This window comes from Paroedura picta, chromosome 6 (genome assembly GCF_049243985.1).
Source record: "Paroedura picta isolate Pp20150507F chromosome 6, Ppicta_v3.0, whole genome shotgun sequence".
Classification (NCBI taxonomy): domain Eukaryota; kingdom Metazoa; phylum Chordata; class Lepidosauria; order Squamata; family Gekkonidae; genus Paroedura; species Paroedura picta.
The window spans coordinates 57,580,855-57,593,547 of NC_135374.1; the positions used below are offsets into that span (position 1 = coordinate 57,580,855).

The 12,693-nt window shown below is 40.9% G+C and overlaps 1 protein-coding gene across 1 annotated transcript; it reads right to left on the reverse strand.

The window, feature by feature from the left end:
- Nucleotides 1–3,620: 3,620 nt before the first annotated feature.
- MIS18A (MIS18 kinetochore protein A) lies at nucleotides 3,621–12,113 on the reverse strand. Its single transcript, XM_077342540.1, has 5 exons — nucleotides 11,855–12,113; nucleotides 10,282–10,348; nucleotides 8,179–8,301; nucleotides 4,967–5,060; nucleotides 3,621–4,535 (listed from the first exon to the last, which is right to left on the reverse strand). Exons 1-5 carry the CDS (start codon nucleotides 12,033–12,035, stop codon nucleotides 4,455–4,457), a joined length of 546 nt encoding a protein of 181 aa, XP_077198655.1. The 5' UTR covers nucleotides 12,036–12,113; the 3' UTR covers nucleotides 3,621–4,454.
- Between the last annotated feature and the right edge of the window lie 580 nt (nucleotides 12,114–12,693).

The following is a 12,693-nucleotide window of genomic DNA, read 5'->3' on the forward strand; positions in this document are numbered from 1 at the left end:
ATCTCTCAGTGGTACAGTTTAACGGAATTGGGTCTCTATACTTAACCAACAAATTCATTATCCAGCATCCTATCATTGGTATTCTAACAAGCAAACGTGTGACAATACTGAAAAATTGCACTAACAGTAGGATCTCACTTTCAGATGTGTAAACTACCACCTCATTCCTAAGCTGCCAATTTGGCTGTATCCCAAACTGGGATACTTGCTTTCTGTAATAGGGTCTAAACTATTTTTAATTTCCTTTTAAGATTTATTCAAAAGCCAAACCGAACAAGGTTCAGACAGCCATTTAGACATCACCATCTATGAGTGAAGCAAGTACCACTTTATATGGAAAAATCTACAGATCATTGGCACGTTCCACTACCCAAATCTGTACACATGAGATTGCACTCAAAATACATATAATAACTGCTTTCCCTAGAGTCTCATACAAGAACTCTTGATTTTTCAAAACTAAGATTTCTCTCTCTGCTTAGAGATAATATCTACAAGCACCAGTTTAAATTACATGGGCTGAATCCAGGGATGTTAGAAGTGATTCCGGGGCCTTGTGCAAAAGGCAAGGGGGGTGGACCGCAAATGCCCTTTTGTTGACATCCAATTCACTCCGAACAAAAAAGAAACTTTCAAATTTATGAGCAGGTTGCATTTTAGAAGCAAGACCTAACATTATGAATCAGCTCCACAGCCTACCCTGCCCATCACAGGGTGTTTTATATGAACCATAACATGTACTGTGACTTGAATAAGTCTGCCTCCTTCATAAAGGTATTCTGAAGTGTGATTTGGAAAAGATCCAAGACATCTAGATCTACGTGGGCCTGCCCTTGTCCCTGACCTGGAAATTGCAGGTGGTACAAAATACAGCTGTTGGGGTCCTCACAGGAACATCTAGGAGGGCCCATATCCAGCCTGTGCTGAGGCAACTGCATTGGTTGCCAGTTGTGACCCGGATCAAGTTCAAGGTTTTGGTTTTGACCTTCAAGGCCCATCACGGTCTGGGCCCCACATATCTAAGGGACCGCCTGTCGCCCTATGCCCCCCACAGGGTTTTACGCTTTGCGGATACTGACTTATTGGTGATTCCTGGCCCTAGAAAGGCATGCCGGGACTCCATCAGGGCCAGGGCTTTTTCAGTCCTGGCCCCAACCTGGGTGAGCTGCAGGCCCTGCAGGAGCTTTCTGCTTTCCGCAGGGCCTGCAAAACATTGCTCTTCCGCTAGGTCTATGGTTGAAGCCAGGGCAGTGAGGAAGATCATGTCCCCCCTCCCCAGGGCTAGTGCTAGCACCTGGGTTGTTGTCAGCTAGGGCTTCCCTCTCCGTCCCCAATATTATTATTATTATTATTATTTCCCGCCACTCCCAAATGGCTCGCGGCGGGTTACAATGTCTTAAAAAACCCATTAAAACTCCCATTAAAAGACTTTAAAATGTCACAACATGGCAGCACAATAATAAGATCCCCTTCCTACCCCCATTCCTAAAAAAAGGGGGGGTGGAGGAGAAGGAGGTCAACGATGTTCAAGAAGCCCGGGGGAGAGCAGTCGATGTACCCCGGCAGCCCCAGCCTCAACCATAGACCTGGCGGAAGAGCTCCGTCTTGCAGGCCCTGCGGAATGTTAAAGGGTCCCGCAGGGCCCGCAGCTCACCCGGGAGCTCATTCCACCAGGTGGGGGCCAGGACCGAAAAGGCCCTGGCCCTGGTCGAGGCTAGGCGTGCTTCCCTAGGGCCGGGGTTATTAGATTGCTGGCGGTGGAATAGATTTGTTTTATCGCTTTGTTTGCTAGGCTTTTACTGTGTTTATTGTATTTTGAATGTCCTTTTAATGGGGGTTAATGTTTTTTTATTGAGGGCTTTGTGACCTGCCACAAGCCATTGGAATGGGAGTGGTGGGATATAAATCACATAATAAATAAATAAAAATTTTAAAAATGTGCTGGTTGTCTTGGGGGATCTTTTTCAAATTATACTTCAGAATACCTTTATGAAGGAGGCAGACTTATTCAAGTCACAGTACATGTTTTGGTTCATATAAAACATCCTGTGATGGACACCCCTGCTAAGGACATGACTCATGTGTTGCCTTGCTGACATGAGCTGCAGCCTGCTTAGACCACCAGGAATGGCTTGTTGGCTGGCTGTGTAGGCACAGGATGGGGGCCAGAAAGGCCAGCTGAGCCACTTCCTTGCTCCAGGTACAGCAGCATCATCTTTCCCTCACTGAGGCTGGAGCAACTAAGCTTTGAACCTGCTTGTTTCTGTATTGTTTAGCACTCACTGGATCTATCTATGCTTAATGTCAATCTTATTGGGTTGTGTTCAGTCTACTGATGCCAGATAGCACCGCTAATGAGTTAGAGTTCAGCAAGAATCTGCTTCTGACTTGGATCTTTGCTTCACACACTTCTGGGGAAAGGATTGTGTGTCAGCAGATAGGATAATTGACACAGGCCTGGCACTGAGGATGAAAGGGGTTCCTGGTAGTCCCATCACCAGGAAATTGATTGGACTTTTTGTGGCTCTTGCTGCCCTGCAGCCGCCTGCCATGGATTCCACCTGCAGGAACAACCCTCCTGCAAAGCCTTGTTTAGTTTCACTTCCCACTGGTGGTTTCAGGGCTGGCCAGCATTAGAGAAGGCGGAATTGGGAAAGCAGGCAGCCAAGACAACCCCCTCCCTCAGCCTGAGCAGCAGCCTCTAGTGTCCTTTGTTCTTGGAAGCCATCAATGAGCAAGTGGAGGCCAAGATTTGCATTCCAGCTAGAAATGGACATATGCGATGGGGAAGTTTTCTGCTTGCCTCCAGAAAATGCAGATCTCCAGTGGAGCCTTCTACCATGATTACCTGGGTTCTCTTAAAGCCATAAAGAGAGCTCTGTTGCCTGGGGATTCATGTTTACCAAGAATAACCGTCTTTTAGGAAGATTCCTCTTACCCTCCAAAACTCTTCTTGAAATTCTGGCAAATCCTTGAGGGGTGATACATACCTGAAACCACAGAGTACTTAAAAATAATAATTGACTGGCAGCTGATATATTTATTTATGTGAACAGAATATAGACATTTTAAGATCTGATTTGAGATTTGATTCAATAAAACATAACCACACTATATTTTACCTTATTACTGAGCACTTGGCTTTATATGTACACTGGAAGAAAATAAAATAATCTACAGAACTCATCTTAAGTCATTTTAATATATGTAAGTACTTCAAGATGTTGCAGCAAGTATAGTGAGACACTTTGGTTAATTGTCAATGAAGCAACATTACAGAACAAATACAGTGGTTTATGAAAACTTGTTCCCTCCTCGTCACTCTCCCCACAAGCTGCGTGACCATTCTTGTGAATGGTATATGAAGTTACTAAATATATATCTGACTGAAATAGCCAGGAAAGAAAAGAATATTTGCTTGAGCTTCAAGATGCATTATAGCCTGAAAAAACTATAAGCAACTATTCCAAATTATTTTGCTTATAAATAGTGGAATAAGAAATAAGGATGAAATAGAATGGTGCACCCAATTAGAAGTGAACATAACATGCTATAACATAATGAGAAGTCTGTGATGACTAATGCCACCTAGGTTATTTAGAACATAAAAGACATTCAAGTCTAACAAATTGCATGAAGCTTTAATTTCAGATTCAGAGGTGTTTGAGAATAAAGGCAAAGTTATACAATATAAACACTTTTATATTGTATTTCAATTTTACTGAAATAGTGACATCACTATTAATTCAAGTATTTTGCTTTCAAAATGACACACGCCATTAAAAGCCAAAGAGAAAATGCACTGAATAACCAATACACAGTGTATTCACAAACCTCAGGTAAAGATATGCAGCCTATTATTTTTATTTTTAAAAATATTTAACATTACTTAGCTTTTTAATGTGTTCAGAATGTATCATAAGCCCACAGCTAGAGTTTTCATAAGATTTAAATCTTACTTTTCCATCTCTCATAACAAGAATAATAAAAATTCAGACAGATGATACAAGTGAATTCAAGACAGACTAACAAATGGCAGAGATGTAGCCCTTTAAAACCTAAAAAGCTACCAATCATGCATGAAGGATTCAAGTGTTATTCCATATATCTAAGGCGTGCCAATCCTTCAAATATCATTTTATTCAGAAGTTAGCCCTCTCAGTATCAGCTGCCAAAACAATGTCAGTACATACATACATAAAGTAAAAAAAAAGATGTCAGAGCATATCAATATGGTTTACAATGTTCAGAAAACCTTAAAAGATAATCTGCAAAGAAACATAACAAAATCCCCTATGAATCTAGCTTCATCTACATCCTGCCCCCCCCCCCATATTCTTTCTTTAGATGACAGGTTTAATGGTTTTAGCAACAAATCTCTTGTACTGATTCAAAAAATTTCCAACAGTCAATAGCAAGTGTGTACAAATGTAGATTAATAATATTCAAAATTTTCAATCCATATTATGTAGCGATGCAAAACTTGATTCAACTACTGATAATCGTTGCTCCAGTGCTTTCAATATTGTTTCTGCCTGTTAAGCAAAAAGATGTGTTTAAATACAATTCACATTCGTTCATTTATAAGACCCAACTCCCAGCTCTAGGAACCCATGTATAAACTGCAAGGTCATGTAACTGTTTTGATGTTTATAGTTTTCTTGGCTCTTCCAAGATGTTAACAGTATGGTCAAAGGGCAATGATTAGAAGAGTCCCACACTCCTTATCCATGCCTAACACATAAATGATACTGTAAGCTGAAAGCACCAGCTACAGAGCTTGATATACAAACTAGGATTTAGCATGAGCATCATGCCACTTTTATTATATGAAGTCATTATTTGTCTTGTACACAAACATCCCCAGAGGAACATGTCCCTCTTTTAACCCATTTTACCCAAAGGAGGACCTCATTTATTCCACTCTGAAAAACAGCAACATGTGAATACAGAATAATCATCTTACCCTTTCTAATGACTCTTCTAAATCAGCTCGATTTTCAAGAGTGAGAGGTTCCTCATTAATGTTAGCCTTTTGTTCCGATGATCCTAAAGTGTAACTTGAAAAATGACATTATAAGTAGTATGATGGCTAATACTCAACAAGAAGTCTATGTCATTTATTGGCAAGTAGTTATGAAAACACTTACTGCAACAGGACAGGGAAGGATGGGTTGGGGGGTGTGTGTTGCATTGCACATCAAAGAGAGCACAGAACCAAAGAAGTCACAAAACATTATGAGAATGAACTCCCCAACAGAACTGGTAGGGGTAGAAATACTGTGTTTACTTAAAAGTGAGGGTATATTATCAGATAGAGACGGCAAAGGAAATAAGGGAGGTGACTAAAGCAAATGTTGTGGTTCTGGGAGAGTTCAACTACCCTCACATTGGCTGGGTAAGCATGTGCTCAAGTCATGGTGTAGACATGAGATTCCTAGGCATCCAGAGGCGGTGGTGATTTTTGAACTTGGATCTGAACATGGGTCAGAGATAAAATGTTGCTGCATCACAAATGGCTGCATCACAAGTGACCACATGCTCTTTAAGTTTATCATTCATATCAATGGAAAGTTACTCCTAAAGTCCAAACTATAACATTTGATGTCAAAAGAAGGAACTTTACAAAAATTAGGGGAATCATTAAAAGGAAGCTTACAGGGATACAAGAGAATCAAGCAGAGTTGTTTTCTGTTGCCAGACCAGAACCAACGGGTTAAAATTAATTCAAAAGAATTTTCAGCTAAACATCCGGAAGAAGTTCCTACAGTTAGAATGGTTCCTCAGTAGAACAGTCTTCCTCAGGAATTGATGGGTTCTTCTTCTTTGGAAATTTTTATACAGAGGCTAGATAGTCATCTAACAGAATTGCTGATTTTATGAACCTAGGCAGATTGTGAGTGGGTGGGCAAGAAAGGATGTGTCAGTATTTGTCTCTTGTGGCACAACCCCTTTCTCCCCAAAACCTATAACAACTCTGCCAAGCCAAAGTGTCTTCTGATTCAGATCTATTTGTAACACCCTTCATACTGCTGGCTAGCTGTGTTGTATCTCTGCCTTGCTACTCTCTAGGATAGGTAACTATACCTACTGCAACTCTCTTCCCCTTTTATATCTCTATCCACTTATATGCTAGTGTGCTAGATATATTTTTGCCTTTTTTATTTTCAAAAGAAATGCCTTCCATGGCCCAGGGATCACCAACAAGGTCTCACTCGCAAAACAAAGGGCCCTGCAGGGGGCATAAGGAGAAAGCAGTCTCACAGATATGTGGGGCCCAGACCACATATGGCCTTGAAGGTAAATACCAAAACCTTGAACTTAATCTGGGCCACAACTGGTAACCAATTCAGCTGCCTCAGTGCTTTCTGGACATTCTGCACCAGCTGCAATTTCTAAGTCAGGGACAAGGAAAGGCCCATGTTGCAGCTGACTCAAAACATCTACAGCCTCCCCTCCCCCCACTGAAAAACAGAACCTACCCAGGGATTGTCAGTGTTATTGTTCTGTTAAAATACTGTGCTGGTTGGCATGTTATATCGGGATTGTTATCTGTTATATTGTTATATGTTCTATGTAAATGTTCTACAATGTTTCATGTATGGAACAGAGCCTTATGGAAGGGCGGTATAAAAATCTAAATAAATAAATAAAATGTAGATTGAGTTGCGGAAATCAATCCTCGAGGATACCGTTGCATGGATCACCATGGCCAAGTGATCTCAGGACAGATAGGGCACTAGTAGCCACTAGTAGGCTACCGTGGTGACTTCTGACAAGATAACTCAACAAAGATTCCTAAATAAACTTAGCAGTCATGGGATAAGAGACAAGTTCTCTTATGGATTAGAAATTAGTGAACTGACAGGAAACAAATGTACAGTTCTCACAATGGAAGGAAATAAGCCATGAGGTCCCATAAGGATCAGTATCAGGGCAGGCACTATTAAATTCGTTCATAAATTATCTGGAACTAGAGCTGAGTAATGTGGTGGCCAGCTTTGCAGATGACACAAAATGATTCAGGATGCTGAAAACCAAGAATGACTGGAAAGAGCTCCAGAAGGATCTCCTGATGAACACTAGAACAAAAAATCCCAACTTCAAGTACAGGTTAATGGGTTCTGAGCTTTTTGACACTGAGAGGAGACAAAATCTTGGAGTTGTGGTAGAAAACTCAATGGAATTGTCAACACAGTATGCTGCAGCAGTGAAAAAGCCAAAAATTTATGTTAGGGATCTAGGACAGGAACTGAAAATAAAATGGTTGATTTTATAATGCCATTATAAAGATCTGTGGTGCAACCACATTTGGAATTATGTGCACAGTTCTGATCACCATATCTCAAAAAGGACATAATAAAGCTGGAAAACGTACAGAGGAAGACAACCAATATTATTGGGGGGCTGGAACTATGAGAAAGGCTTAAGAATGTGGGATTTTCAGTTTAGAAGAGAGATAACCAAGAGGGGCCATGATAGAGATTTATAAAATTATAAATGTGGTGGAGAGAGTTGACAAATAGAATGTTTCCTCCCTTTCCCAAGATACTAGACCTTAGGCATGTCCAATGAAGCTAATGGACAGTACATTTAGGATACATACAAATAAATATTTATTTACACAGTGATTAAAATGTGGAATTTATTGCTAGAGGATGTAGTGATGGCCACAAGCAAAGACATCTATAAAAGGAGATTAGACAGACACGTGGAGGATATGTTTATTAGTATCTAGCAGCCATGGTAAGTAAAGTTAACCTCCAAATTCAGAGGCAGTCAGTGAATTCCAGTATCAGGAGGTAACATCAGAGGAAGGCCTTGGTCTCTATGCCCCGTTATTGACTGTTTAGAGAAACAGGTTGGCCACTGTGGGAGACAATAAGCCAGACTAGATGAACCACTGGTCTGACCCAGCAGGGCTCTTCTTATATTCTTAACAAATAAGGGATTGGGACAGTTCTGTTGCCAATACCAATAAGTCAGTGTGGATAAAAGCCAATTCTGACATACTGTAGATAAATATTCACTAGCTTTACAAAGGCCCTGAAAAAGGCACTAAGTCCAATGCATCAAATTCATTATGTAAGAGAGAAAGTTTCAGGTTTGAGGACAATTGTCCAGGGTTCAGAATATTTAAATCACCAAAATAATGAAATTTATTAATATTTCCCTTACCTTTCAAGAGTATCAACATTTAAACAAAACAAATCTCTTTTATAATCAAGATGTCTTGGGGTACATCTGTAGATGCTTCCAAGGGTCATTTTGCACCCAGAGCAAAACAAGGTTTCAAACATGCTGCAAAGCATAATATTTAATAGCTTAGTTATTAACATTTATTTAACAGCTTACTAATTAGCTCTTAATATTTTTAGCAACTAACCTTACATAATGTTACTTACTATTCAAGTTTACATACTTTCTGTACAAATAAAACAAACTGCACTTAATACGGTAGAAAAAGCTATAGTTTATATATTTTATCCCTGCAAAACAACAACTGCCTTTTAAAACACCTAATGACTTAATGAAGTAGTAAATAAATTATCAGGCTGAAGTGTACATTGTCCTGTGTACAGGGATGATATACACATAAAAGTACTCAAGGCTGCATGTTGCATCACAACACAGAGATGGGATTTGTGTTGGGAGGGAGGTCAACTACTATGCCTCCAAGGGTTTTTCCCCAATGAGCTCTTAAATGAGCTTTTTAAATTCTGTGATGTAACTTTAGAAGGCTCAAGTTTAATTCACAGGTTTTGAACTAAAGATTTACCTACTGGATATGGAAAGTGAGGGTTCCTTGCAGCATATACTATAAACCAGTGATGACTGTGTGCAGAATGTATTGTAACATCAACAACCCTTGCTTATAACCCAAAGCTTCTTCATTGGGAATTAGGTCAGGGAACTAGGCTATGAGATTGTTTTATTAATTCAGGTCCCCATGAAGTTTTGCTTCAGCTATGATTTTAAATAGTCTTTGTGAAGCCTCTGTCTTTCAGAACCCACATCCTTTAACCCAGGGGTAGTCAAACTGCGGCCCTCCAGATGTCCATGAACTACAATTCCCAGAAGCCCCTGCCAGCGAATGCTGGCAGGAGCTCCTGGGAATTGTAGTCCATGGACATCTGGAGGGCCGCAGTTTGACTACCCCTGCTTTAACCCCATCAATTAAGGGATACTCCTGAACTACTGTATGTGATAGCTGAAAGGATTACTGCATGGTGTTGTAGTGAATGTATACATCTTTGAATGTATTTATTTATTTATTTATTTGTTTGTTTGTTTGTTTATTTGTTTATTTATTTATGGTACTTATTAATCTCCACTCCTGGCTAGTTGGCTTAAAGCAATTTATCGAGTTTCCTCCAAGTATGCCAGGAGCTGGTCCACGGCAGCCCTCTCAATCACCTTCCCCAGAAATGCAAGATGTGAGATGGGGTGGTAACTGGAAGGGTCCCATGGATCCAGTGATGATTTTTTCAAAAGAGGGCGAACCAGTGCCTCCTCAACTCTCCTGATGTCAGGGTGAATATCTCATATTATAGTAAAGAAACAATACAAGGGCTTATTCTCTAAAATGAGAAATTACTTGTTATTATTCTGCATCAACTCTGGCAAGATGATCTTAACATAAAAATCACTAAAGAGAAACCAAACAACTAGGTCCCGTGACAGCAAGAGTGGGAATATTCCTAGAGGCTTGTCTAGCAGCAGGACAATCCCTTACATACAATACATGAGGCCAGTGGGCATTATGTATAAAGGAAACAGGAGGGTTACAATATAACAGAGCCCCTTTTGCACTCTTCTTTCAACACACATAAGGGGTAAGAGCTCATTCATCAAAAAGCATTTTTGCCTAATTCAGTTTTTTAAGTCTCAAAAATATGCCATTTAAACATTTTAGTCCTTTTAACATACTTCCAAGTGAACTACAAAATGTTTAGTCCCAAAATGAACTTGATTAGTATTGGAAAGAATGGTAGAAACAAATATAAAACAAGTGTCCTAAGAAGATTCCTAGGTACCTGAAAGCTATTAACTGTCTTGCTTAAACTGTCTTGTTTAATCAATTTTTAATATTACCAAGATTGTATAATATAAATACATTATCCTATCCTACTGCAAAGTTTCAAAATGCATAACACTGACTTCCTCTCCTGCTAAATTTTTGTTAGAACGAGTATTTTAAGGCAAAATAAAGGCCTGTTCCAAAAAGAACAAATTGGCTCCACAAACATCTAATCTACACTTGGAGATAATATTCCTTACCAGCCACATTCACTTGGCTGGTTTGAAAGTCTTTGCTCTTTATCCACTGAAACGTTGAGTGTAACACCTGAAAGGGGGGGGGGGGAGGCAAAATGAAGAACAGCAAAATGATTACTTTAGAGCTGTATATATATTGTTTCCTAGTGATACGAACAAGCAACAATTTGGAGTAGGACCAGAGCTGCCAACAGTCTGGAGAAAAAAATGTCTTGTGCCTATAGTCAAGAATGCTGGAACTGGGTAACTGAAGCTTTTCATGGCACAAAGGTAAATAGTATCACCTGATAATCAACATCCCACCAAACCTTTATTAAGGAGACAAGCCATGTTTTTCCCAGGGAAGGGAATAAATACTTACAGTAGTTATAGGTTTGGATTTTTTTAAAGTAATTGTTAAATAAAAATGAAATGTTTTGAAAAGTCCTAGTGGGGCTTGGAATTCAATTTGAAAGAAGCTAAGAGAAAGAAAATTTCCTTAAACACAATAAGGTGGTATGCAACACATACCAGTTCGGTGTAGTGGTTAGGAGTGCGGACTTCTAATCATAGAATCATAGAGTTGGAAGGGGCCATACAGGCCATCTAGTCCAACCCCCTGCTCTATGCAGGATCAGCCCGAAGCATCCTAAAGCATCCAGGAAAAGTGTGTATCCAACCTTTGCTTGAAGACTGCCAGTGATCTGGCATGCCGGGTTCGATTCTGCACTCCCCCACATGCAGCCAGCTGGGTGACCTTGGGCTCGTCACAGCACTGATAAAACTGTTCTGACCGAGCAGTGATATCGGGGCTCTCTCAGCCTCACCCACCCCACAGGGTGTCTGTTGTGGGGAGAGGAATGGGAAGGCGACGGTAAGCCACTTTGAGCCTCCTTCGGGTAGGGAAAAGCGGGATATAAGAACCAACTCTTCTTCTTCTTCTTCTATAAAGCTGCATTACAATTAAGCTAATTCTTCCCCTTAATGCTGACAAGGCTGCCAACTGCACAGAGCATTGTTATATGTGGAGTTATACAATCAGGTACTTGGGATTCATACCTGAGGAAAGCAGTAGGCTAACTCAGCAAGACAGCATGAATTCCTAATCATTCCTAGATAAATTCCTATCAGTACTAGGATTTTTTCAAACAAATAAAAACAGGATGCATGAGAATCTCACTTGCACTTTTTCTAGGACAAAATAACACTTAAAATAGACAGATACTGTTCATTTATGCTCCTATTATTGAAAATCCATCTTTTAAAGAATATTTACAACATTTGATGATGATGTTATCCGTTCAGTTCAAGCAAGCAAACATCTACATTCAAAACGCCACCATTTCTTCTTCTTTTTCTTTATTAGCTTTTCATCCCCCTGGACTGAGGGCGGCTCACTTCTAGTGAACTCTTAATTATTAAAGCCGAACTTTAAGGAGGAAGGGCAATAGCCCCACCGACCACAAACTGCTTTTTAAATTTAAGAGCGGAAGGGGAGAGGAAAGGAGGAGAGGGGCGAGAAGGGAGACAGCAAATGGCTGGGGAAGGAGGAGCACAGAGGCGCGCATGAAGCGGGCGGGCGCCTTGGGCGACTCACTCCTGAGCAGGACGCAATTGGCGTCCTTGTCGGCGGCCTCCCAGCTGAGCGTGTCTCCCACCGGCCGTTTGCAGCCCGCGCACAGGAACACCACGGGCAGCTCCTCCGACCGAGGGCTCCCTTGCCCTCTGCTGCCGGGGCTGGCAGGAGAGAGGCCCGGCAACAGCGCCGACTCCTCCATCGCCAGGGCGGCCAGTCTGTCTCAAACCACGCGCGCCCAGGCTCCGTGCCCGGATCCGAAAGCGGCGCCGCTCTAGGCGCAAAAGAAAAACCCTCTATGGCTGCCTTCCCCGTAGTAGGACTTCGGCGCCTGCGCTCTCGCTCAGGAGGGGATGCTTCTGGGGTAACCCTCATGGGATTGGGCTGTTGAGCGATTTGTGAAAGGACTGTCTGTACATTTTAAACTAGGAACCTAAAAGGTTGCGTACCAGAAAAAGTTATGTTAAAAAGCAAATATGTTTTATAATTCATGTGCAGATATAAAATACTAAAACATCAACGTTAGTTACGCACTGTTTCACAAATCCAAAACATATTGACCAATGGACAAAAAACCACCCCTCAAGGGGTCTTCTTCAGTGGTATTTAAATACATTCACGTGATGTAATGGAATTATAAAGTGGTAAAAATATAAATGAAGAGGCTCCCACACTTGCGTGTCCAGATATATCTGTTTTGGAGCCTCCCAATGAAAATATACTTCGAAGTTCCACCCTATTGAAGCCCTCTCAGCCTGTGTGCATTCTCATGTGTTTCATATAATTTAGTGAAAAAAGGGTTTCAATAAGGGTGAAACTTTGAAAATATTTTAGTTAGGAGTCTCCAAGGCAGGTATATC